The following is a 27,938-nucleotide window of genomic DNA, read 5'->3' as shown; positions in this document are numbered from 1 at the left end:
TTTTTTACGTCTGCGACGTAAGTAAGTAACGGCTGTCTGTGAGTGTCTGTCCGTGGCATCAAACAGCGAACGGCTCGGTTTTGCCTGACCTGAAATATGCCACATTCACACAGGATCGACATGTATCACCAAACTAGAAATGGCAATCTTCCCGCAGCCTGACTGAGTAAGATAGCCAGCCACTTGGCTACCTCCTAGCCCAGGTTAGCTGAGTGCAGTCGGCGCATCACGAACCAACAAGCAGCTACCGAGAGAAGATGGCGGACTACTCTCCTGTCCTGCCGATGAGGGATGGTGGAGCAAGGTTTGGTATCGGACAGCCCATCTTTCCCCGGTCCCGGTCCGGTTCAGAATCCGATAGTGAACTGTCTCAGAGTCTGGCCCGAACCAAGATCCGGTCTTACGGGAGTACGGCTAGCGTTGCGGCTTCTCTCGGCGAGAAATACATAGAGCATCGGGTCACATACAGCGACACTTTGCAGGGCATAGCCCTCAAATACGAAGTAACGGTAAGGTTATTACCGGCACACACACACACGTCTTGTGTGAATGTCTTGTGTGTTATGGTTGTGGATATTAAAATGTGAAATCTCATTCACGGAGCATTTATTTTGATTAACTGTCATGCATGCGAGCATTTTATGGGACCACCTATTTGCTACGCTGTCGTATCATGGTCGCGAGTATAATAAAATCAGGGTTTGCAAGATTAACCTAGCATAGACCTACTACACGATTAAATTATCCTTAGATCTAAACATTTATGACTTACTCTCATGATACCTGAATGCAACGGACGGACTGAGCAGGCTTCGAACCAGAAATGTAACTATCAAATTTCATCCCATTCGAGGCCTGAGCGTCCCTGCTCCACATTAGCTACATTGTCACTGTTACATTGTTGCATTAACAACATGGTCATCACGACTCATAACAGAATGTGCTACAGTGTAGCAATGTTGGCTACTGTCTCCATACCTGTAGGACACCAGTGCAATAGAATACTGGAACAAATAGGCTACACAAAGGTTCATGTGATCTTGTGTGAGCAACTTCAGCCACATGCAGTGTTTGGTAGTCATCATTCCCATCTCTGTAGCTCACTGTCACCAATTGGTAGTCATCATTCCCATCTCTGTAGCTCACTGTCACCGATTGGTAGTCATCATTCCCATCTCTGTAGCCCACTGTCACCGATTGGTAGTCATCATTCCCATCTCTGTAGCTCACTGTCACCGATGGCCATTGTGGACTACTCCAGTCCTGAAGGAGCACAGTGTGCTGGTTTTCCTTTAATCTGGTGTGTTAGTGTTGTGGTGAAACAAACGCTTGTACACACTGTGTCCCTCCAGGACTGGAGTAGCCCGTCCCTGCCCTAGGGGCTTCTAGGAATGTCTGTCTTCCTGAAGATCTGAGTACATTGCTCATCTCTCACCCAATAACAACATGTGTTACTACCTACATTTCTATCAGTATTGATACTGTTGTTACTGCCTTGTGTTATTACAATCTTGTTAGTATTGCTATTTGTTATGACTGCTTTGTGACTGCAGTTAATACTGATGTTATTGCTTTGTTAACCTGTTATTAATACTGTTATTGTTTTGTTATACCAGGTTATTAATGTGTTATTACCGTTATGTCACATATATGATTCCAGATGGAGCAGATCAAGAGGACTAACAAGCTGTTCAGTAACGACTGTATCTTCCTGCGTAACACCCTCAACATCCCTGTGGTCTCAGAGAAGACCTCTCCCTTCAACGGCCTGTCTCTAGAGTCCCCCGACGGAGATCCCCAGGACCAGGACAGGGACACCGAGGAGGACCCCTCGCCGCCTCCGGCCCCTGGCCCTGGGGATAAGGACAGTAGTAGTTATAAACGGCCCCAGACAGAAGAGCTGTCGGCTCAAGACTTCCTGCACAGACTGGACTTGCAGATTAAACAGTCAAAGCAGGCAGCACGCAGGCTCAAAGAAGAGGAAGTGAGGTAAGAGTTGGAATAAGCCAATGTGGTGATAGCCAGTCACATGGGTTTCGTCCAAAATGGCACCTTAGTCCATATTTAGTACATTACTTTTTGAGCAGGGCCTATTTATTTATTTTTATTTAAGCTTTGTTTAACTAGGCAAGTCAGTTAAGAACAGATTCTTATTTACAATGACGGCCTACCCCGGCCAAACCCGGACGATGCTGGGCCAATTGTGCGTCGCACCTATGGTACTCCCAATCACGACCGGTTGTGATACAGCCTGGAATCGAACCAGGGTCTGTAGTGACGCCTCCAGCACTTACACCGCTGTGCCACTCGGGAGCCTATAGTGCTCTACTTTTGACCATAGCCCTATGTTCGGAATAGGGTGCCATTTGAAATAGTGCACTATATAGGTAATAGTGTGCAATGTCAGATTTGCCCCTGGCACACTCAGTGAACCACATTGAACTGAACAACTGAGTTGACAACCATTCATCGTATCCCTTCTGCATATCACAAGACATGTTCACCCGCTAAGATAAAACCAATGAATCAGCTTGGGGTAGGTAACACAAATCCTCAAGTTTCACAAAGTGGTAGGAGCTAGCAGTGGTTTTCAGACTAGAAATTCAGACTAGCAGTTGTCCTTTAGCCAAGTCTTGTCTTAGTTAAAAGATGCTTCATCCAGGCGCATCACTCAAACCAGCAGCCAAACCAGCAGACTGCCTGTGAGCGAGACGTCGAATCAGAAAGCTGCTTGTGGAAGTGTGACGTCCTGCTTACGCAGATGCAGGTGACGGATGCCTGTCGGATTCTGAGTTCCCACTGGCCAGTGCCCCTCTCTCCTGGCCTGCGATTGGCTGCTAGTCATAAATGTTGAGTCATGCAGACTTCCTGCCAAATTGTGGGTGGTGAGGGGCTGAGATCAGGTGTGTGTGTGTGTGTGTGTGTGTGTGTGTGTGTGTGTGTGTGTGTGTGTGTGTGTGTACTGATGCGTCAGGAGAGAGAGATGTCCATCAACACTGTATTGGTCTGATCCCAGTCCACCTGACTCTCAGTACAGCCTATCGGTTAAACCTCTCTTACTGCTCAGATTACATTCCAAACAGATGACGTTACACGACTGAGAGACAAGCAAACAAGCAATGACATGTTTTGTTTTTGCAGAGTAGTTTGTAGATCCCAGACTGAGAAAGAGAGGAAGAGTGAGATTGAAAGGGAAGACTGAAAGAGGGAGGGAGGGAGAGGTCCTCCGCCTATTCAACCATTTCAGATTTCAGGAGTGGCAAGGGGAGTAGGGGCATTTTGAGGGGAGATGGGGCATTTTGAGGGGAGTAGGGGCATTTTGAGGGGAGTAGGGGCCTTTCGAGGGGAGTAGGGGCCTTTCGATGGGCCTTTCGAGGTGAGTAGGGGCATTTCGAGGGGAGTAGGGGCCTTTCGAGGGGAGTAGGGACCTTTCGATGGGCCTTTCGAGGTGAGTAGGGGCCTTTCGAGGGGAGTAGGGTCTCTAGGGGGGTAGGGTCTCTCTAGGGGAGTAGGGTCTCTCTAGGGGGGTAGGGTCTCTCTAGGGGGGTAGGGTCTCTCTGGGGGAGTAGGGTCTCTCTAGGGGGAGTAGGGTCTCTCTAGGGGGGTAGGGTCTCTAGGGGAGTAGGGTCTCTCTAGGGGGGTAGGGTCTCTCTAGGAGGGTAGGGTCTCTCTAGGAGGGTAGGGTCTCTAGGAGGGTAGGGTCTCTCTGGGGAGTAGGGTCTCTCTAGGAGGGTAGGGTCTCTCTGGGGGGTAGGGTCTCTCTAGGAGGGTAGGGTCTGTAGGAGGGTAGGGTCTCTCTAGGAGGGTAGGGTCTCTCTGGGGGGTAGGGTCTCTCTGGGGGGTAGGATCTCTCTAGGGGGGTAGGATCTCTCTAGGGGGGTAGGGTCTCTCTAGGTGGGTAGGGTCTCTCTAGAAGGGTAGGGTCTTTCTGGGGGGTAGGATCTCTCTAGGAGGGTAGGATCTCTCTAGGAGGGTAGGATCTCTCTAGGAGGGTAGGGTCTCTCTGGGGGGTAGGGTCTCTCTGGGGGGTAGGGTCTCTCTAGGAGGGTAGGGTCTCTCTAGGAGGGTAGGGTCTCTCTGGGGGGTAGGGTCTCTCTAGGAGGGTAGGGTCTCTCTGGGGGGTAGGGTCTCTCTAGGAGGGTAGGGTCTCTCTAGGAGGGTAGGGTCTCTCTGGGGGGTAGGGTCTCTCTGGGGGGTAGGATCTCTCTAGGGGGGTAGGGTCTCTCTAGGGGGGTAGGGTCTCTCTAGAAGGGTAGGGTCTCTCTGGGGGGTAGGGTCTCTCTGGGGGGTAGGGTCTCTCTGGGGGGTAGGGTCTCTCTAGGGGGGTAGGGTCTCTCTAGGAGGGTAGGGTCTCTCTAGGAGGGTAGGGTCTCTAGGAGGGTAGGGTCTCTAGAAGGGTAGGGTCTCTCTGGGGAGTAGGGTCTCTCTAGGAGGGTAGGGTCTCTCTGGGGGGTAGGGTCTCTCTAGGAGGGTAGGGTCTGTAGGAGGGTAGGGTCTCTCTAGGAGGGTAGGGTCTCTCTGGGGGGTAGGGTCTCTCTCGGGGGTAGGATCTCTCTAGGGGGGTAGGATCTCTCTAGGGGGGTAGGGTCTCTCTAGGGGGGTAGGGTCTCTCTAGAAGGGTAGGGTCTTTCTGGGGGGTAGGATCTCTCTAGGAGGGTAGGATCTCTCTAGGAGGGTAGGATCTCTCTAGGAGGGTAGGGTCTCTCTGGGGGGTAGGGTCTCTAGGAGGGTAGGGTCTCTCTAGGAGGGTAGGGTCTCTCTAGGAGGGTAGGGTCTCTCTAGGAGGGTAGGGTCTCTCTGGGGGGTAGGGTCTCTCTAGGAGGGTAGGGTCTCTCTAGGAGGGTAGGGTCTCTCTGGGGGGTAGAGTCTCTCTGGGGGGTAGGATCTCTCTAGGGGGGTAGGGTCTCTCTAGGGGGGTAGGGTCTCTCTAGAAGGGTAGGGTCTCTCTGGGGGGTAGGGTCTCTCTGGGGGGTAGGGTCTCTCTGGGGGGTAGGGTCTCTCTGGGGGGTAGGATCTCTCTAGGAGGGTAGGATCTCTCTAGGAGGGTAGGGTCTCTCTAGGAGGGTAGGGTCTCTCTGGGGGGTAGGGTCTCTCTAGGAGGGTAGGGTCTCTAGGAGGGTAGGGTCTCTCTGGGGGGGTAGGATCTCTCTGGGGGGGTAGGATCTCTCTGGGGGGGTAGGATCTCTCTGGGGGGGTAGGATCTCTCTGGGGGGGTAGGATCTCTCTGGGGGTAGGATCTCTCTAGGGGGGTAGGGTCTCTCTAGGAGGGTAGGGTCTCTCTAGAAGGGTAGGGTCTCTAGAAGGGTAGGGTCTCTAGGGGGGTAGGGTCTCACTAGGGGGGTAGGGTCTCTCTAGAAGGGTAGGGTGTCTCTAGGGGGGTAGGGTCTCTCTGGGGGTAGGGTCTCTCTGGGAGGGTAGGGTCTCTCTGGGAGGGTAGGGTCTCTCTAGAAGGGTAGGGTCTCTCTAGGAGGGTAGGGTCTATTTGGAATTCAGCATAAGTCAGGCCTGAGCTTGTCTCGCTGACTATGCGTGCTGAGACACAGTCACGTCTGTGAAGATTGGCAAGTTGGCTGGCATGTGCACACTAATGCACGCACTCTCCACACACACACACATACTATTTAAGTTAGAGGAACTGCCAAGTCAGTCCTGAGTCACGCTGGCAGCAGCTGCGGTCTCTCCCTGGCTCGGCCAGGGGCTGTATCCACAAAGTGTCTCAGAGTAGGAGTGCTGATCTAGGATCAGTTTAGCCTTTTAGATCACAGTGAATAAGGCTGACCATATGCTTCCCAGTTGAAACCGTTCCTGCATATATTGTGACTACATTTTGGTTAATTGTGGTGTTCTGCAGGTTTTTTTTCGTCTGTTTGAGCACACAACGTTTTTTCTTCGGTAGCTGAAGTCTACGATCCTTCGTTGGGGATTGGTCAACAGTGCGGATTCTTCAATTAAGTGTTTGTTGTCATTCGACGACAGGCAACTAGTTTTCATGGACATTTTGTTCACTTGAAAAATACTGTACCAGATAATACTGTATCTTAGTTAGTTAAAATTGCGCGACTGAGACTTCGGCAAAAACGTCAACTAAGAAATCTGTAATTCATTTTATCTAAGATTAATTCAGAGTATTTTGAGGAAGTGTACTTCCTGCTACAGTGTATCAAGAGGGACAAACGGTAATATAGATGCTTTTCTTGTTTTTAAAGCGAAGGTATTTTAAGGGAGTATGCAAGAACAGACGTTCACTTCACCTAGCTGAGTTCTGCTAGGAGCAAACCCAACCTGTGTATGTGGACGCCTGTAGAGGGGAAACTAACCCTATAGCACCACACCTACACTGAGAACGTTGATGCCTACGGCCCCAGAGGGCTGATGCCTACGGCCCCAGGTCTCTAAGGAGACCATAACCTGATCAACCTACAGCTGGGCAGCGATATGGTTCAGTGCTCTGTGGTTTAACAGCTATGTTACAGGATTCAGAGGAAATGTCATGGTTTCCTTGAAGTGAAACTGGTTTAAACGGGCAATCTGGGATTAAAAAACAACAAGCCGTCACTTGTTTTGGTTAACAGTTGAGGGATGCGGCTGGAGAAATGTAACCACTCTCAAAATGTTTAATACAGAGCTATGGATGAAAGAGAAATACAGTTTTAAATATAGTTTTAATATAGTTTTGAAACTATGGAGTAAAGCAAGCTTTACATGATCTGAGACTTGGTAGTGGAAACTGGGTTAGATGTTCTGCAGCTGAGTACAGTTATAGTTGGTAACAGGCAGTCTGTGCTGTCACTCTGAGACACACACACCTGCTGGTCTAATTGGAATGTGGGTTGCCGTGGTGCCTGAGTGAGTGTGAATAATGGATGAACAATGCTCTGGGAGTAGTATGGTGCTCAGGACACACGGTGCTCAGGTCACAGCAGCAGACTGACCTACTCACTAATATCTAATGGTTAAGGTGCTTCCTCTCCTTGTCACCTCCATCTCTCCTTCCTGTCCATCTCTCCTTCCTGTCCATCTCTCCTTCCTGTCCATCTCTCCTTCCTGTCCTCCTCTCCTTCCTGTCCATCTCTCTCATCTCCACCTCTCCTCCCTGTCCATCTCTCCTTCATCTCCACCTCTCCTTCCTGTCCATCTCTCCTTCATCTCCACCTCTCCTTCCTGTCCATCTCTCCTTCATCTCCACCTCTCCTTCCTGTCCATCTCTCCTTCATCTCCACCTCTCCTTCCTGTCCATCTCTCCTTCATCTCCACCTCTCCTTCCTGTCCATCTCTCCTTCATCTCCACCTCTCCTTCCTGTCCATCTCTCCTTCATCTCCACCTCTCCTTCCTGTCCATCTCTCCTTCATCTCCACCTCTCCTTCCTGTCCATCTCTCCTTCATCTCCACCTCTCCTTCCTGTCCATCTCTCCTTCATCTCCACCTCTCCTTCCTGTCCAGCTCTCTCATCTCCACCTCTCCTTCCTCTCCACCTCTCCTTCCTGTCTACCTCTCTCATCTCCACCTCTCCTTCCTCTCCACCTCTCCTTCCTGTCTACCTTTCTCATCTCCACCTCTCCTTCCTGTCTACCTCTCTCATCTCCACCTCTCCTTCCTGTCCACCTCTCTCATCTCCACCTCTCCTCCCTGTCCACCTTTCTCATCTCCACCTCTCCTTCCTGTCTACCTCTCTCATCTCCACCTCTCCTTCCTGTCCACCTCTCTCATCTCCACCTCTCCTTCCTGTCCACCTCTCTCATCTCCACCTCTCCTCCCTGTCCACCTTTCTCATCTCCACCTCTCCTTCCTGTCTACCTCTCTCATCTCCACCTCTCCTTCCTGTCCACCTCTCTCATCTCCACCTCTCTTTCCTGTCCACCTCTCAGCTCTCTTTCCTCTCCATCTCTCTTTCTTGTCAACCTCTCATTTCCAGCTCTCTTTCCTGTCCATCTCTCTCATTTCCAGCTCTCTTTCCTGTCCACCTCTCATTTCCACCTCTCCTCCCTGTCCACCTCTTTTTCCTCTCCATCTCTCTTTCCTCTCCATCTCTCTTTCCTCTCCATCTCTCTTTCCTCTCCATCTCTCCTCCCTGTCCATCTCTCTTTCCTCCACCTCTCTTTCCTCCACCTCTCCTTCCTGTCCACTTATCTGAAAACAGTCTAGGGGGAAAATTGCTTGGCTGTGAGTTAGAAATGTCGGTGTTGGTAATTTGGGGTTTATGGTCCAAGCTCTACTGTAGACTATTGAGATGCAGCCCTATTAGGTCACATAGGAGGCCTCAACCCTCTGCAGACTGATCTATCAGCTATTTATAGATCTGCCAGGAAAGAGAGAGGGAGAGAAGGCAGGGGAGTGTGTATCAGGGAAGCAAGGACTAAATGGAGAGGAAAGAAAGCCAGGAAGAAAAAAAGGATCTAAGTTTGGCAGAAAGAAGGGAGAGAGTATGGAAGGTGCTAAGGAGTGATGGAGAGAAGATGGAAGGGGTCAAGGAAGGTGCTAAGGGGTGATGGAGAGAAGATGGAAGGGCTGATGTAAGGCGTGATGGATAGAAGGTAGAAGGGTGAAGGAAGGTGCTAAGGAGTGATGGAGAGAAGGTGGAAGGTGCTAAGGAGTGATGGAGAGAAGGTGGAAAGTGCTAAGGAGTGATGGAGAGAAGGTGGAAGGTGCTAAGGAGTGATGGAGAGAAGGTAGAACGGTGAAGGAAGGTGCTAAGGAGTGATGGAGAGAAGGTGGAAAGTGCTAAGGAGTGATGGAGAGAAGGTGGAAAGTGCTAAGGAGTGATGGAGAGAAGATGGAAGGTGCTAAGGAGTGATGGAGAGAAGGTGGAAGGTGCTAAGGAGTGATGGAGAGAAGGTGGAAAGTGCTAAGGAGTGATGGAGAGAAGGTGGAAGGTGCTAAGGAGTGATGGAGAGAAGGTGGAAGGTGCTAAGGAGTGATGGAGAGAAGGTGGAAGGTGCTAAGGAGTGATGGAGAGAAGATGGAAGGTGCTAAGGAGTTGTCGTGTCTTTGGCATCATTAAAACGAAAGACATGATTATCAAATAACTCTATGGAGTGATGACAATAAGGGAGAGAGGGAGTGATGATAATAAGGGAGAGAGGGAGTGATGATAATAAGGGAGAGGGAGTGATGATAATAAGGGAGAGAGGGAGTGATGATAATAAGGGAGAGAGGGAGTGATGATAATAAGGGAGAGGGGGAGTGATGATAATAAGGGAGAGAGGGAGTGATGATAATAAGGGAGAGAGGGAGTGATGATAATAAGGGAGAGGGAGTGATGATAATAAGGGAGAGAGGGAGTGATGATAATAAGGGAGAGGGAGTGATGATAATAAGGGAGAGAGGGAGTGATGATAATAAGGGAGAGAGGGAGTGATGATAATAAGGGAGAGGGAGTGATGATAATAAGGGAGAGAGGGAGTGATGATAATAAGGGAGAGAGGGAGTGATGATAATAAGGGAGAGAGGGAGTGATGATAATAAGGGAGAGGGGGAGTGATGATAATAAGGGAGAGGGGGAGTGATGATAATAAGGGAGAGGGGGAGTGATGATAATAAGGGAGAGAGGGAGTGATGATAATAAGGGGGAGAGGGAGTGATGATAATAAGGGAGAGAGGGAGTGATGATAATAAGGGAGAGAGGGAGTGATGATAATAAGGGAGAGAGGGAGTGATGATAATAAGGGAGAGGGAGTGATGATAATAAGGGAGAGAGGGAGTGATGATAATAGGGAGAGAGGGAGTGATGATAATAAGGGAGAGGGAGTGATGATAATAAGGGGAGAGGGAGTGATGATAATAAGGGAGAGGGAGTGATGATAATAAGGGAGAGAGGGAGTGATGATAATAAGGGAGAGAGGGAGTGATGATAATAAGGGAGAGAGGGAGTGATGATAATAAGGGAGAGAGGGAGTGATGATAATAAGGGAGAGAGGGAGTGATGATAATAAGGAGAGAGGGAGTGATGATAATAAGGGAGAGAGGGAGTGATGATAATAAGGGAGAGAGGGAGTGATGATAATAAGGGAGAGAGGAGTGACTGATTAACTAAGGGAGAGGAGAGGATTGCGATAATAAGGGAGAGAGGGAGTGATGATAATAAGGGAGAGAGGGAGTGACGATAATAAGGGAGAGAGGGAGTGACGATAATAAGGGAGAGAGGGAGTGACGATAATACGGGAGAGAGGGAGTGACGATAATAAGGGAGAGAGGGAGTGACGATAATAAGGGAGAGAGGGAGTGACGATAATAAGGGAGAGAGGGAGTGACGATAATAAGGGAGAGAGGGAGTGACGATAATAAGGGAGAGAGGGAGTGACGATAATAAGGGAGAGAGGGAGTGACGATAATACTGGAGAGAGGGAGTGACGATAATAAGGGAGAGAGGGAGTGACGATAATAAGGGAGAGAGGGAGTGACGATAATAAGGGAGAGAGGGAGTGACGATAATAAGGGAGAGAGGGAGTGATGATAATAAGGGAGAGAGGGAGTGATGATAATAAGGGAGAGAGGGAGTGATGACAATAAGGGAGAGAGGGAGTGATGACAATAAGGGAGAGAGGGAGTGATGATAATAAGGGAGAGAGGGAGTGATGATAATAAGGGAGAGAGGGAGTGATGATAATAAGGGAGAGGGGGAGTGTGGCAGTGATCAGTCTAACCCTTATTCATCCCAGCCCTCACACCTCTAATAGGAATGGAACATCTCCATGGGAGGGTTGACACACTGAGGCTGGCGCACCATGTGGCTTCTCATTCTCTGTCTACCTCGTTACATTTCGTTACATCAGTCTGGTTCTGTATGGTACTGTGTGGTTAGTAGAGGTCAAATCAAATCAAATGTATTTGTCACATACACATGGTTAGCAGGTGTTAGTGCAAGTGTAGCGGAATGCTTGTGTTTCTAGTTCCGACCATGCAGTAATATCTCACAAGTAATCTAACAATTCCACAACAACTACCTTATTTATACACACAAGTGTAAAGGAATGAATACGAATATGTACATATAAATATATAAATGAGTGATGGCCGAACGGCATAGGCAAGATGTAATAGATGGTATGGAGTACAGTATATACATATGAGATGAGTATTGTAGGGTATGAAAACATATAAAGCGGCATTGTTTAAGGTGGCTAGTGATACATTACATCAGGATGGCAAGATGCAGTAGATGGTATAGAGTACAGTATATACATATGAGGTGAGTAATGTAGGTTATGAAAACATTATATAAAGTGGCATTGTTTAAAGTGGCTAGTGATACATCTAATACATCAGGATGGCAAGATGCAGTAGATGGTATGGCGTACAGTATATACATATGAGATTAATAATGTAGGTTATGTAAACATTGTCTAATATAAATAATATAAAGTGGCAAGTGATAAATTGATTACATCAATTTTCCCATTATTAAAGTGGCTAGAGATGAGTCAGTATGTTGGCAGCAGCCATTCAGTGTTAGTGATGGCTGTTTAACCTCTCTAGGGTATGTGGGACGAAATCGTCCCACCTACGTAACAGCCACTGAAATCCAGTGGCGCGATTTTTGAATCGTTAGAAATACTATTACTTCAATTTCTCAAACATATGACTATTTTACAGCTATTTAAAGACAAGAATCTCGTTAATCTAACCCCACTGTCCGATTTCAAAAAGGCTTTACAACGAAAGCAAAACATTAGATTATGTCAGCAGAGTGCCCAGCCAGAAAAAATCAGACACCCATTTTTCAAGCTAGCATATCATGTCACATAAACCCAAACCACAGCTAAATGCAGCACTAACCTTTGATGATCTTCATCAGATGACACACCTAGGACATTGTGTTATACAATACATGCATGTCTGTTCAATCAAGTTCATATTTATATCAAAAACCAGCTTTTTACATTAGCATGTGACGTTCAGAAAAAGCATAACCCCCGCAAACTTCCGGGGAATTTACTAACAGTTTGCTAAATTACTCACGATAAACGTTCACAAAAAGCATAACAATTATTTTAAGAATTATAGATACATTACTCCTCTATGCACTCGATATGTCCGATTTTAAAATAGCTTTTCGGATGAAGCACATTTTGCAATAATCTAAGTACATAGCCCGGCATTACAGGGCTAGCTATTTAGATACCCACCCAGGTCAGCCTCCACCAAAATCACATTTCCTATAAGAAAAATGTTCTTACCTTGCTTGTTCTTCATCAGAATACACTGCCAGGACTTCTACTTCAATAACAAATGTTGGTTTGGTCCCAAATAATCCATCGTTATATCCAAACAGCGACGTTTTGTTCGTGAGTTCTAGACACTATCAGAATGCTTCTTCACGGTCCCGCGCATGGCGCATTGGCGTGTCAAAAATGTCTAAATATTCCATTACCGTACTTCGAAGCATGTCAACCGCTGTTTAAAACCAATTTTTATGCCATTTAACTCGTAGATAAGTGATAATATTCCGACCGGGAGTATGCATTGAGCCTAAACAGCCGAATAAAATTTCTCCTCAGAAGCGACTCGTGCACGCGCCTCATTCAAAGGTCCTCGGAGCAGCCACTTACAAAAGGTGATAATGTGTTTCAGCCTGAGGCTCCCTCGTAAACCTTCAGTTATTTCCCGGGCTCTGAGAGCCTATCGGAGCCCTGGGAATTGTCACGTTACAGCTAAGATCCTTACTTTTCAATAAAAAGATGCAAGACGCACGACTCCTTGTCAGACAGGGTACTTCCTGCTTGAAACCTTGTCAGGTTTTTGCCTGCCATAGGAGTTCTGTTATACTCACAGACACCATTCAAACAGTTTTAGAAAATTCAGAGTGTTTTCTATCCAAACCTGAACAATAATATGCATATTCTAGCTTCTGAGTTGGTGTAGGAGGCAGTTAAAAATGGGAACATATTTTTCCCAAAATTCTCAATACTGCCCCCTAGCCCAAACAGGTTAACAGTCTGATGGCCTTGAGATAGAAGCTGTTTTTCAGTCTCTCGGTTCCAGCTTTAATGCACCTGTACTGACCTCGCCTTCTGGATGTTAGTGGGGTGAACAGGCAGTGGCTCGGGTGGTTGCTGTCCTCGATGATCTTTTTGGCCTTCCTGTGACATCGGGTGGTGTAGGTGTCCTGGAGGGCAGGTAGTTTGCACCCAGTGATGCGTTGTGCAGACCTCACTACCCTCTGGAGAGCGTTCCGGTTATGGGCGGAGCAGCTGCCGTACCAGGCGGTGATAAAGCCCGACAGGATGCTCTCGATTGTGCATCTGTAAAAGTTTGAGTGTTTTTGGTGACAAGCCGAATTTCTTCAGCCTCCTGAGGTTGAAGAGGCGCTGCTGCGCCTTCTTCACCACGCTGTCTGTGTGGGTGGACCTTTTCAGTTTGTCCATGATGTGTACGCCGAGGAACTTAACTCTTACATCTAGACGTTCCGCTAGCGTAATACCTGCTCCAATATCCAATGATGGGCGTGGCGCGAAATACAAAGTCCTCGAAAATCCGAAAACTTCAATTTTTCAAACATATGACTATTTTACACCATTTTAAAGACAAGACTCTCCTTTATCTAACCACACTGTCCAATTTCAAAAAGGCTTTACAGCGAAAGCAAAACATTAGATTATGTCAGCAGAGTACCCAGCCAGAAATAATCAGACACCCATTTTTCAAGCTAGCATATAATGTCACACAAAACAAAACCACAGCTAAATGCAGCACTAACCTTTGATGACCTTCATCAGATGACACTCCTAGGACATTATGTTATACAATACATGCATGTTTTGTTCAATCAAGTTCATATTTATATCAAAAAACAGCTTTTTATATTAGCATGTGACGTTCAGAACTAGCATTCCCACCGAAACTTCCGGTGAATTTACTAAATTACTCACGATAAATGTTCACAAAAAACATAATTATTTTAAGAATTATAGATACAGAACTCCTTTATGCAATCGCTATGTCCGATTTTAAAATAGCTTTTCGGTGAAAGCACATTTTGCAATATTCTGAGTAGATAGCTCGCCATCACGGGCTAGCTATTTAGACACCCACCAAGTTTAGCCCTCACCAAAGTCAAACTCACCAAAGTTTACTATAAGAAAAATTGGATTACCTTTGCTGTTCTTCGTCAGAATGCACTCCCGGGACTTCTACTTCAATAACAAATGTTGGTTTGGTTCCAAATAATCCATAGTTATATCCAAATAGCGGCGTTTTGTTGTGCGTTCAAGACACTATCCGAAGGGTGACGAAGGGTTATGCGCCCGACGCGTTTCGTGACAAAAAAATTCTAAATATTCCATTTCCGTACTTCGAAGCATGTCAACCGCTGTTTAAAATCAATTTTTATGCGATTTTTCTCGTAAAAAAGCGATAATATTCCGACCGGGAAACCCTGTTTTCGTTCAAAGACGAAAAAATAAAAACATGGTGTCAGCTCGTGCACGCGCCTCAGTCTCATTGTTCTCAGATCGACCACTATCCAAATGCGCTACTGTTTTTCAGCCTGGGCCTGCAGAGTCATCATTCACCGTTCTGGCGCCTTCTGAGAGCCTATGGGAGCCGTAGGAAGTGTCACGTTACAGCAGAGATCCTCAGTTTTCAATAAAGAGAGTGTAGAAGGCCAAGAAATGGTCAGAGAGGGCACTTCCTGTAAGGAATCTTCTCAGGTTTTGGCCTGAGTTCTCAGTTCTGTTATACTCACAGACACCATTCAAACAGTTTTAGAAACTTTGGAGTGTTTTCTATCCAAAGCTAATAATTATATGCATATTCTAGTTTCTGGGCAGGAGTAATAATCAGATTAAATCGGGTACGTTTTTTTATCCGGCCGTGAAAATACTGCCCCCTATCCATAACAGGTTAAAACTCTCCACCCTCTCCACTACTGTCCTGGGGCTGCTCCCTCTGCTGTTTCCTGAAGTCCACGATCATCTCTTTTGTTTTGTTGACATTGAGTGCGAGGTTCTTTTCCTGACACCACACTTCGAGGGCCCTCACCTCCTCCCTGTAGGCCGTCTTGTCGTTGTTGGTAATCAAGCCTACCACTGTAGTGTCGTCTGCAAACTTGATGATTGAGTTGGATGCGTGCATGGCCACGCAGTCGTGGGTGAACAGGGAGTACGGGAGAGGGCTGAGAACGCACCATTGTGGGGCCCCAGTGTTGAGGATCAGCGGGGTGGAGATGTTGTTACCTACCCTCACCACCTGGGGGCGGCCCATCAGAAAGTCTTAATGACGAGTTTGGAGGGTACTATGGTGTTAAATGCTGTAGTCGATGAACAGCATTCTTACATAGGTATTCCTCTTGTCCAGATGGGTTAGGGCAGTGTGATGGCGATTGCGTCGTCTGTGGACCTATTGGGTCGGTAAGCAAATTGGAGTGGGTCTAGGGTGTCAGGTAGGGTGGAGGTGATATGATCCTTGACAAGTCTCTCAAAGCACTTCATGATGACGGAAGTGAGTGCTACAGGGCGGTAGTCATTTAGCTCAGTTACCTTAGCTTTCTTGTAAACAGGAACAATGGTGGCCCTCTTGAAGCATGTGGGGACAACAGACTGGGATAAGGATTGATTGAATATGTCTGTAAACACACCAGCCAGCTGGTCTGTGCATGCTCTGAGGACGCGGCCGGGGATGCCGTCTGGGCCTGCAGCCTTGCGAGGGTTAACATGTTTAAATGTTTTACTCACGTTGGCTGCAGTGAAGGAGAGCCCGCAGGTTTTGGTAGCGGGCCATGTCAGTGGCACTGTATTGTCCTCAAAGCGAGCAAAGAAGTTGTTTAGTCTGTCTGGGAGCAAGGCATCGTGATCCGCGACGGGGCTGGTTTCCCTTTTGTAGTCCGTGATTGACTGTAGACCCTGCCACATACCTGTCGTGTCTGAGCCGTTGAATTGCAACTCCACTTTGTCTCTGTACTGACGCTTAGCTTGTTTGATTGCCTTGCGGAGGGAATAGCTACACTGTTTATATTCGGTCATGTTTCCGGGTCACTTTGCCCTGATTAAAAGCAGTGGTTCGCGCATTCAGTTTTGCGCTAATGCTGCCATCAATCCACAGTTTCTGGTTGGGGAATGTTTTAATAGACGCTGTTGGTACGACATCACCGATGTATAGTTATCAGTCTGGTTCTGTGAGGTTAGTAGCAGTATAGTTATCCATCTGGTTTTGTATGGTACTGAGTGGTTAGTAACAGTATAGTTATCAGTCTGGTTCTGTATGGTACTGTGTGGTTAGTAACAGTATAGTTATCCATCTGGTTTTGTATGGTACTGAGTGGTTAGTAACAGTATAGTTATCAGTCTGGTTCTGTGTGGTACTGAGTGGTTAGTAACAGTATAGTTATCCATCTGGTTTTGTATGGTACTGTGTGGTTCGTAACAGTATAGTTATCAGTCTGTTTCTGTGTGGTTAGTAACAGTATAGTTATCAGTCTGGTTCTGTGTGGTTAGTAACAGTATAGTTATCAGTCTGGTTCTGTGTGGTTAGTAGCAATATAGTTATCAGTTTGGTTCTGTGTGGTTAGTAACAGTATAGTTATCAGTCTGGTTCTGTGTGGTTAGTAACAGTATAGTTATCAGTCTGGTTCTGTGTGGTTAGTAGCAATATAGGTATCAGTCTGGTTCTGTGTGGTTAGTAACAGTATAGTTATCAGTCTGGTACTGTGTGGTTAGTAACAGTATAGTTATCAGTCTGGTTCTGTATGGTAGTGTGTGGTTAGTAACAGTACAGTTATCAGTCTGGTACTGTCTGGTTAGTAGCAGTATAGTTATCAGTCTGGTTCTGTGTGGTTAGTAACAGTATAGTTATCAGTCTGGTTCTGTGTGGTTAGTAGTAGCAGTATAGTTATCAGTCTGGTTCTGTGTGGTTAGTAGTAGCAGTATAGTTGTCAGTCTGGTTCTGTGTGGTTAGTAAAAGTATAGTTATCAGTCTAGTTCTGTCTGGTACTGTGTGGTTAGTAACAGTACAGTTATCAGTCTGGTTCTGTGTGGTTAGTAGCAGTATAGTAATTCGGCTGGTTCTGTATGATACTGTGTGGTTAGTAGCACTATAGTTGTCAGTCTGGTTCTGTATGGTTATGTGTGGTTAGTAACAGTATAGTTATCTGTCTGGTTCTGTATGGTTAGTAACAGTATAGTTATCAGTCTGGTTCTGTGTGGTTAGTAGCAATATTGTTATCAGTCTGGTTCTGTGTGGTTAGTAACAGTATAGTTATCAGTCTGGTTCTGTATGGTTCTGTGTGGTTAGTAGCAATATAGTTATCAGTCTGGTTCTGTGTGGTTAGTAACAGTATAGTTATCCGTCTGGTTCTGTATGGTAGTGTGTGGTTAGTAACAGTATAGTTATCAGTCTGGTTCTGTGTGGTTAGTAGCAGTATAGTTATCAGTCTGGTTCTGTGTGGTTAGTAGTAGCAGTATAGTTATCAGTCTGGTTCTGTGTGGTTAGTAGTAGCAGTATAGTTGTCAGTCTGGTTCTGTGTGGTTATTAACAGTATAGTTATCAGTCTGGTTCTGTATGGTACTGTGTGGTTAGTAACAGTATAGTTATCAGTCTGGTTCTGTATGGTTAGTAACAGTATAGTTATCAGTCTGGTTCTGTATGGTAGTGTGTGGTTAGTAACAGTATAGTTATCAGTCTGGTTCTGTATGGTTCTGTGTGGTTAGTAACAGTATAGTTATCAGTCTGGTTCTGTGTGGTTAGTAGCACTATAGTTATCAGTCTGGTTCTGTGTGGTTAGTAGCAGTATAGTTATCAATCTGGTTCTGTGTGGTTAGTAGCACTATAGTTATCAGTCTGGTTCTGTATGATACTGTGTGGTTAGTAGCAGTATAGTTATCAGTCTGGTTCTGTGTGGTTAGTAGCACTATAGTTATCAGTCTGGTTCTGTATGATACTGTGTGGTTAGTAGCAGTATAGTTATCAGTCTGGTTCTGTATGGTAGTGTGTGGTTAGTAACAGTATAGTTATCAGTCTGGTACTGTGTGGTTAGTAACAGTATAGTTATCAGTCTGGTTCTGTGTGGTTAGTAACAGTATAGTTATCAGTCTGGTTCTGTATGATACTGTGTGGTTAGTAGCACTATAGTTATCAGTCTGGTTCTGTATGGTTATGTGTGGTTAGTAACAGTATAGTTATCAGTCTGGTTCTGTATGGTACTGTGTGGTTAGTAGTAGCAGTATAAAAATCAGTCTGGATCTGTCACCAGGTCTATGTTTACTCTGGCGTCTGTGAGGAAACAGAGGAGCGTGCTTCTTGTTGGAGCAAACACACTGACTAGGGTTTGAGTCTGACAGACAGACAGACACACACACACACAATTGTGGTCTGAGATGGCTTTAGTTAGCAAACACCCAGCTTATATAAATCAGCCGGGCTAGACAATCTGGACCCTTTCTTTCTAAAATTATCTGCCGAAAATGTTGCAACCCCTATTACTAGCCTGTTCAACCTCTCTTTCGTGTCGTCTGAGATTCCCAAAGATTGGAAAGCCGCTTCAAAGGGGGGGGGGCACTCTTGACCCAAACTGCTACAGACCTGTATCTATCCTACCCTGCCTTTCTAAAGTCTTCGAAAGCCAAGTCAACAAACAGATTACTGACCATTTCGAATCCCACCGCACCTTCTCCGCTATGCAATCTCGTTTCAGAGCTTGTCATGGGTGCACCTCAGCCACGCTCAAGGTCCTAAACAATATCTTAACCGCCATCGATAAGAAACAATACTGTGCAGCCGTATTCATCAACCTGGGCAAGGCTTTCGACTCTGTCAATCACCACATTCTTATCGACAGACTCGACAGCCTTGGTTTCTCAAATGATTGCCTCGCCTGGTTCACCAACTACTTCTCTGATAGAGTTTAGTGTGTCAAATCGTAGGGCAGTTTGTCCAGGCCTCTGGCAGTCTCTATGGGGGTGCCAGAGGGTTCAATTCTTGGGCCGACTCTTTTCTCTGTATACATCAATGATGTCGCTCTTGCTGCTGGTGAGTCTCTGATCCACCTCTACGCAGACGACACCATTCTGTATACTTCTGTCCCTTCTTTGGACACTGTGCTAACTACCCTCCAGACGAGCTTCAATGCCATACAACTCTCCTTCCGTGGCCTCCAACTGCTCTTAAATACAAGTAAAACTAAATGCATGCTCTTCAACCGATCGCTGCCTGCACCTGCTCGCCCGTCCAGCATCACTACTCTGGACGGTTCTGACTTAGAATATGTGGACAACTACAAATACCTAGGTGTCTGGTTAGACTGTACACTCTCCTTCCAGACTCACATCAAACATCTCCAATCCAAAGTTAAATCTAGAATTGGCTTCCTATTTCGCAACAAAGCATCCTTCACTCATGCTGCCAAACATACCCTCGTAAAACTGACCATCCTACCGATCCTCGACTTCGGCGATGTCATTTACAAAATAGCCTCCAATACCCTACTCAATAAATTGGATGCGGTCTATCACAGTGCCATCCGTTTTGTCACCAAAGCCCCATATACTACCCACCACTGCGACCTGTACGCTCTCGTTGGCTGGCCCTCGCTTCATACTCGTCGCCAAACCCACTGGCTCCAGGTCATCTACAAGACCCTGCTAGGTAAAGTCCCCCCTTATCTCAGCTCGCTGGTCACCATAGCAGCACCCACCTGTAGCATGCGCTCCAGCAGGTATATCTCTCTGGTCACCCCCAAAGCCAATTCCTCCTTCGGCCGCCTCTCCTTCCAGTTCTCTGCTGCCAATGACTGGAACGAACTGCAAAAATCTCTGAAACTGGAAACACTCATCTCCCTCACTAGCTTTAAGCACCAGCTGTCAGAGCAGCTCACAGATCACTGCACCTGTACATAGCCCATCTATAATTTAGCCCAAACAACTACCTCTTCCCCTACTGTATTTATTATTTATTTATTTTGCTCCTTTGCACCCCATTATTTCTATTTCTACTTTGCACTTTCTTCTACTACAAGTCTACCATTCCAGTGTTTTACTTGCTATATTATATTTACGTCGCCACCATGGCCTTTTTTCCTTTACCTCCCTTATCTCACCTCATTTGCTCAGTGTATATAGACTTATTTTTCTACTGTATTATTGACTGTATGTTTGTTTTACTCCATGTGTAACTCTGTGTTGTATGTTGTCGAACTGCTTTGCTTTATCTTGGCCAGGTCGCAATTGTAAATGAGAACTTGTTCTCAACTTGCCTATCTGGTTAAATAAAGGTGAAATAATTGTTTTAAATAAATATGGTGTGTCTGTATGCAAATAGAGGGAATTCACTGGATGTTATGTTTGTGTGTGTTAATGACTTGTGTGTGTGTTATTTAGTTTTATTAGTCACATATACAGAATACACATGGTATACACCGTCCAATGAAATGCTTACCAGCAGGTTCCTTCTGGACAATGCAACAACAATAAGAAATGATAAAATATGAGAATAGGAACATAAAGTAAATGTCTCAGAAGAATAAACATGTTAGCATCAGTATAATACAGGAAGGGATCAAAAATAGTGTAATATTTACATGCGTTTTGGGGAAGGGGGATTGGGGGGGCAAGTGTTTAAATGATGCAGTATTTAGCAATAATAACAGTCTGGTAGCAGCAGGTGTGATGTGTGTAGCATGAATGTGTGTGTCTGTGTGTGTGGATGAGTGTATATCTGTGTGTGTGTGTGTGTGTGTGTGTGTGTGTGTGTGGATGAGTGTATATCTGTGTGAATGTGGATGATTGTATGTCTGAGTGGGATGAGTGTATGTCTATGTGGGTATGAGTGTGGGTGAGTGTATATCTGTGGGTGTGGATGAGGTGCGGAAAGTCTGCATGTGGTCTGTCCAGTTTAAGTGTGTTGATATGTGTCTGCGTGCTAACGTGTGTGTTCTGTTTGTTCACAGGGACAGTGAAGAGGAATACACACTTCCTGTTTCATCATACCAGGAGATCTAAAGGACACACTCATTTACCTGAAGCCCTGATTAACACCCATCCACCCACCCACAAATCCACCCATCACTGCTTCCTACCTTTCCCTTCCTGTATCTCTCTTTTACCAAACCATGACACGGGACGTCATGTCTAAGTGTTTGAACTGAGGATTCATCCTTTGCCTTTTTAATATTAGTATCATACGTTGTATTATTGGTATTCTTCTGGTTTTGTACTGTTCAACTGCTGTCAATCATCTGAACAGCAGGTAGTCTGTTACGATGACACTCATCTACTCACTACAAGTCTACATGCTGCTGCTGTACAGAATAACCCTCTGGTCTGTGTATACCACACACACACATACATACACAGGAAACACACAGGTGTGTTTGGGGGATTAGTTCGATACTGTCTTTTACCCTAACTCTGATGATCCAATCCCTCCTAGAATAGCATCAGTCCACTAGATGGATGGATAGATAGATGGAGAAGCCTCCAGTATTACCTCCTCTTCCTCCTCCTCCTCCTCTCTTCCTCTTCCTCTCCTCCTCCCTCCTCCTCTCCTCCTCCTCACCTCCTCCTCTCTTCTTCCTCCTCTCCTCCTCACCTCCTCCTCTCTTCCTCTCTTCCTCCTCCTCAGTGTTTGAAACTAGGCTGCGTCCATAATGGCAGCCTATTTATACCCCACATTGTGTGCGTCCCAAATTGCTCCCTATTCCCTATGTAGTGCACTACTTTTGACCAGGGCCCGTAGGGTTCACTACTTTTGACCAGGGCCCGTAGGGTTCACTACTTTTGACCAGGGCCCGTAGGGTTCACTACTTTTGACCAGGGCCTGTAGGGTTTTGGTCAAGAGTAGTGTATAACATAGAGAATAGGGTGCTATTTTGGATGTATCGCTCGACTGAATTCTCACCAGAAGCTGTGGATGGGCGGGGTGGTGAAGCTGTTGGTGGGAGGGGTGGTGAAGCCTTTTAAATGTTTTGTTTACCTGTTTAGAAGCATTCATTGGTGACATAAAGGGAAAGCTCTTTTGAAGTGTGAATGTGCTGTTGTTTTTAAGTGTGTGAAATACTGTACAAATTAAACCATGGCTGAGTTTTAATGTGCTTTTTTTCTTGATTTTTGAGGATGAATAAATGCAACTTTAAAACAGACTTCTCTTGGTTGCCTAGTTGTTTTTGTTGATGATAAATGTCGTTGTACATTTTACTGAGTTCCGCTCCTCTAGTCTCGTGTGGCATCCTTCCAAATGTCATCTGGTTGACTGGACTGTAAGGTGAGAATCCTGGGCCTCTGAGGCTACCCACCCCTCTGATAGTTGAATGTTTCAAGAAAGAAGAATTGAACATGTTGAACAGCTTCATGTGTTTCCATTGGATCAGAGAGGATAGATGTAACTATACGGAGAATCATCTGGAATGTGACTCAATATTCAAAGTTATGCCTTTCTTCTTGATATCTTCTAGTAGCAACAGCTCTCTCGATCAATAACCATATTGACTGAAAATCCTGCCTCTTAATGTCAGGTAGCAACATGAGGAACTACAAAGTCTCACACAAAGTTTACATCCCAAATAGCACCCTATTCCATATTAAGGCCCATAAGGCTCTGGTCAGAAGTAGTGCACTTTATAGGGAATAGGGTGCCATTTGGGATGAAGCCTTTGCTATTCTCTTTACCGGAGTTAACTACACATATAAAGAAAGCCAATGTTTTAATTGCTTTTACATTTTTGGAAAAAACATCACAAATATTTACATTTAAAAATACTTCATTTTGTGTCTTTAGAGTGGTAGTATACATGTTCAATATACTGAGACATATAGAAGGTGGGGACAGATCTAGGATCAGCTTGTCCTCCCACAATCCTAACCTTTACCATTCGTGGGGAAAATGTACAACTGATCCACGATCAGCATCTAGAGGCAACTTCCCACTACTACCCATTTTGCAGAAATCAGATAGAGGGAAATGACACAAACAGGGCCCCCTGGAGGGCCCCAAAGGAATTACCCCAGAACGAAGAGGATGGACATACAGGGCTGAAATGATACTGGACAACACAGCTGTTTTTGGTTGAGTTAAAAGCCTTAATACAATAGATTTTACATTGATGCTGGATTGAAAAAACATTAATTAGAATATGATAGGACAGATTACATAGAATGAATACATTTAGATATATGTGTACTTGCTGCAAAAGTCTATTGCAAAGACATACATATTACCTGCAATCGATGAGAAAGCTACAGTTGGAACTCTACTATCAGACCCATCTCTGTGCCAAATGGCACCCTACCTCCTATATAGTGCACTATTTTTAACCAGAGCCCTATGGGGCCTGGTCAAAAATAATGCACTAAATAAGGAATAGTATGCCATTTGGGAAACAACCTTTCCACTAGGCACAGACGTCAATTCAACGTCTATTCCAAAGTGGTTCAACGTAATGACGTGGAAACAACGTTGAGTCAACCAGTGTGTGTCCATTGGGATGGTTGACCACTCATTCCCCCTCAGTAGGTCAACATTTCACTCCTCAAGGTAGTCATCTAGTAAGTTAGATCAGTCAGTCAGTTGATTATACAGAATAACTACTGAATTTCCCCTTCCCAACCGAGTCGGTGCCATTCAGTGACATAGGACTATTGCTGATTGTTTTCTAGCTGTATAGTTGAATATATACTTTCAGTGATAATATTACCATCATTGCATTCCAGCTTTCTGGAATGTCAAGTACAATATGTTTTTGCCTAAATTGTTTATTTTTAATACATAAAGGTCATACCTTTCATCTCATTGAGGCCGAATCCTAACTTGAGATCCACTTGCTTTACTCAAACTTTCACACCAAACTCCCACTGCCATCAAGGCAAGAATTCACACCAAAATCAGAGTCAGTTACTTTCGAGGATCATCAAGTCAAGTTTGGATTCTGCTCATTGTGAGTGAGTTGTAAAGCCAGGAGTTTTTCCAAACCATGTTACCAGAACAGGAACAACTCTAGGCCCTGTTCATAGGTTTATCACAGGTTTATCAATCGTCATACATTTCCAGTAGGTTTTTTGAAGGTTGGTCGTAGGTGTTTGAAGATTGGTTGTTGGTTATTTTAAGGTTGGTTGAAGGTTACAGGCTGCCATAGATCCTCTTGATGGTCTCTCCCTCACCCTTCTCGATGATGCCCTTGTCAATGTAGGAGTCCACTTGTTGGTCCATGAAGTCCCTCAATTTGGACAGGTCATAATCTGGAATAAGGTACACAAGGATAGAGACAGATTACAATCTAATCTGGAAAAATGTGAACTAGAATTGTGTAAATCCTGAAACGAAACGTAGGCTGAAAATAATTAGCATGTCATATCATAGGAAAAGACACTGCATTCACACAGTACGCAGTTCGGATTTGACATCTTAAGCCCAAATATATCATACTTTAACTATAACGACGATTTATTGACTTAAATGGTTATGCAACATCATGAGTAAGCTATGGCCATCGTCTTTCAGCTTGAAAAAGTGTATTTCTACTGGTGTGGTGTTTAAGAAGCCATAGATGAGAGCCAGGTGCTTTCACAACAAGTAGTTTTGTTGGTGTTCAAACAATCATTTATCTGATAAAGGATCAGCATCCTATCAAGACACTATAGAATATACATGTAAGTGTACATAGAAGGGGTAGGAGCTGGGAGGAGGGAGGAGGAGTGTGGAGGAGGGATGAGTGTGGAGGAGGAGTGAAGAGGAGGTTGTGATAATGATGGTGATATGGAGTCAAGCAGAGAGAAGTGTCCATCTGTTCCTCTAGCTACAGTATGTACTGACAGAGAAGTGTCCATCTGTTCCTCTAGCTACAGTATGTACTGACAGAGAAGTGTCCATCTGTTCCTCTAGCTACAGTATGTACTGACAGAGAAGTGTCCATCTGTTCCTCTAGCTACAGTATGTACTGACAGAGAAGTGTTCATCTGTTCCTCTAGCTACAGTATGTACTGACAGAGAAGTGTCCATCTGTTCCTCTAGCTACAGTATGTACTGACAGAGAAGTGTCCATCTGTTCCTCTTGCTACAGTATGTACTGACAGAGAAGTGTCCATCTGTTCCTCTTGCTACAGTATGTACTGACAGAGAAGTGTCCATCTGTTCCTCTAGCTACAGTATGTACTGACAGAGAAGTGTCCACCTGTTCCTCTAGCTACAGAATGTACTGACAGAGAAGTGTCCATCTGTTCCTCTAGCTACAGTATGTACTGACAGAGAAGTGTCCATCTGTTCCTCTAGCTACAGTATGTACTGACAGAGAAGTGTTCATCTGTTCCTCTAGCTACAGTATGTACTGACAGAGAAGTGTCCATCTGTTCCTCTTGCTACAGCATGTACTGACAGAGAAGTGTCCATCTGTTCCTCTAGCTACAGTATGTACTGACAGAGAAGTGTCCATCTGTTCCTCTAGCTACAGTATGTACTGACAGAGAAGTGTCCATCTGTTCCTCTAGCTACAGTATGTACTGACAGAAAAGTGTCCATCTGTTCCTCTAGCTACAGTATGTACTGACAGAGAAGTGTCCATCTGTTCCTCTAGCTACAGTATGTACTGACAGAGAAGTGTCCATCTGTTCCTCTAGCTACAGTATGTACTGACAGAGAAGTGTCCACCTGTTCCTCTAGCTACAGTATGTACTGACAGAGAAGTATTCATCTGTTCCTCTAGCTACAGTATGTACTGACAGAGAAGTGTCCATCTGTTCCTCTAGCTACAGTATGTACTGACAGAGAAGTGTCCATCTGTTCCTCTAGCTACAGTATGTACTGACAGAGAAGTGTCCATCTGTTCCTCTAGCTACAGTATGTACTGACAGAGAAGTGTCCATCTGTTCCTCTAGCTACAGTATGTACTGACAGAGAAGTGTCCATCTGTTCCTCTAGCTACAGTATGTACTGACAGAGAAGTGTCCATCTGTTCCTCTAGCTACAGTATGTACTGACAGAGAAGTGTTCATCTGTTCCTCTAGCTACAGTATGTACTGACAGAGAAGTGTCCATCTGTTCCTCTTGCTACAGTATGTACTGACAGAGAAGTGTCCATCTGTTCCTCTAGCTACAGTATGTACTGACAGAGAAGTGTCCATCTGTTCCTCTTGCTACAGTATGTACTGACAGAGAAGTGTCCATCTGTTCCTCTTGCTACAGTATGTACTGACAGAGAAGTGTCCATCTGTTCCTCTAGCTACAGTATGTACTGACAGAGAAGTGTCCATCTGTTCCTCTTGCTACAGTATGTACTGACAGAGAAGTGTCCATCTGTTCCTCTAGCTACAGTATGTACTGACAGAGAGCCACCCTGTACCACTGCCTAGAACAAACACACCACACATGTACGCTAGCATGCACATACACACACACACACACACACACACACACACACACACACACACACACACACACACACACACACACACACACACACACACACACACACACACACACACACATCTCTAATGGAAGGAGCTGGGCCAGGGTAAATACAGTAAGTGGTGTGTTACCCAGGCGACCACTCTGTTTCTATGACTGTGTAATGTTGTCCCCCAGCTGTACTGAACAGAGAGAGACAGACAGAGAGAGAGAGACAGAGAGACAGACAAAGAGAGAGAGAGAGAGAGATAGAGAGACAGACAAAACAAACCCAATGGGTTTTAAATAAAAGCCTGCGTTGAGCTGATATTTCCATAATTCATTATAATGTCACACAGTAAATTGTGCTTACAATATACACATGATACAGAAACACATCAAAACATCCACTATAATATCTATGGCTAATCTAGATGCTCTATTACACACTATAGTCTGGTTTCCCAGACACAGATTAAGCCTGGTCCTGGACTAAAAATGACTTCAATGGAGACCTGGACCAGCTTTCATCTGCTTGGGAAACCAGCCCTGTATGCACTGGGTGTGCACCAGTACACCATTTACAAACCGTTCCCTACACATTACAATCTGTTCCCTACTATTTACAATCTGTTCCCTACACATTATAAACTGTTCCCTACACATTACAAACTGTTCCCTACACATTACAATCTGTTCCCTACACATTACAATCTGTTCCCTACACATTACAATCTGTTCCCTACACATTACAATCTGTTCCCTACACATTATAAACCATTCCCTACACATTACAATCTGTTCCCTACACATTACAAACCCTTCCCTACACATTACAATCTGTTCCCTACACATTACAAACTGTTCCCTACACATTACAAACTGTTCCCTACACATTACAATCTGTTCCCTACACATTACAATCTGTTCCCTACACATTACAATCTGTTCCCTACACATTACAAACTGTTCCCTACACATTATAAACCATTCCCTACACATTACAATCTGTTCCCTACACATTACAAACCCTTCCCTACACATTACAATCTGTTCCCTACACATTACAATCTGTTCCCTACACATTACAATCTGTTCCCTACACATTACAATCTGTTCCCTACACATTACAAACTGTTCCCTACACATTACAAACTGTTCCCTACACATTACAAACCCTTCCCTACACATTACAATCTGTTCCCTACACATTACAATCTGTTCCCTACACATTACAATCTGTTCCCAAAACATTACAAACTGTTCCCTACACATTACAATCTGTTCCCTACACATTACAAACTGTTCCCTACACATTACAAACCCTTCCCTACACATTACAAACTGTTCACTACACATTACAAACTGTTCCTTACACATTACAAACTGTTCCCTACACATTACAAACTGTTCACTACACATTACAAACTGTTCCCTACACATTACAAACCCTTCCCTACACATTACAAACCCTTCCCTACACATTACAAACTGTTCCCTACACATTACAAACTGTTCCCTACACATTACAAACTGTTCCCTACACATTACAAACTGTTCCCTACACATTACAAACCCTTCCCTACACATTACAAACTGTTCCCTACACATTACAAACTGTTCCCTACACATTACAAACTGT

General features: G+C 45.1%; 2 protein-coding genes and 1 long non-coding RNA gene across 5 annotated transcripts in view; 2 read left to right on the top strand and 1 right to left on the bottom strand.

Annotated features, from left to right (window-relative positions):
- Positions 1 to 22,064, top strand: LOC115203369 (lysM and putative peptidoglycan-binding domain-containing protein 2-like). The gene is made up of 3 exons (XM_029768011.1): positions 1 to 509; positions 1,661 to 1,989; positions 20,874 to 22,064. Exons 1-3 carry the CDS (start codon positions 258 to 260, stop codon positions 20,923 to 20,925), a joined length of 633 nt encoding a protein of 210 aa, XP_029623871.1. The 5' UTR covers positions 1 to 257; the 3' UTR covers positions 20,926 to 22,064.
- LOC115203370 (uncharacterized) lies at positions 8,082 to 9,043 on the top strand. The gene is made up of 2 exons (XR_003880155.1): positions 8,082 to 8,430; positions 8,474 to 9,043. It is a non-coding gene; the product is annotated as an uncharacterized LOC115203370 (long non-coding RNA).
- Positions 22,065 to 23,655: 1,591 nt separating the features above from the next.
- Positions 23,656 to 27,938, bottom strand: part of LOC115203368 (secretogranin-3-like) — a 36,898-nt gene continuing 32,615 nt past the window's right edge. For all 3 annotated transcript variants that reach the window (XM_029768009.1, XM_029768007.1, XM_029768008.1), the window contains one exon: positions 23,656 to 24,156. In XM_029768009.1, the coding sequence (XP_029623869.1) occupies positions 24,038 to 24,156 (119 nt within the window). In that variant the 3' untranslated portion in view covers positions 23,656 to 24,037. The remainder of the gene's footprint in view (positions 24,157 to 27,938) is intronic.

Source organism: Salmo trutta, chromosome 12, assembly GCF_901001165.1.
Source record: "Salmo trutta chromosome 12, fSalTru1.1, whole genome shotgun sequence".
NCBI lineage: Eukaryota > Metazoa > Chordata > Actinopteri > Salmoniformes > Salmonidae > Salmo > Salmo trutta.
Note: the sequence above shows the minus strand (reverse complement) of the source record. Positions and strands in the feature narration are given on the sequence as shown.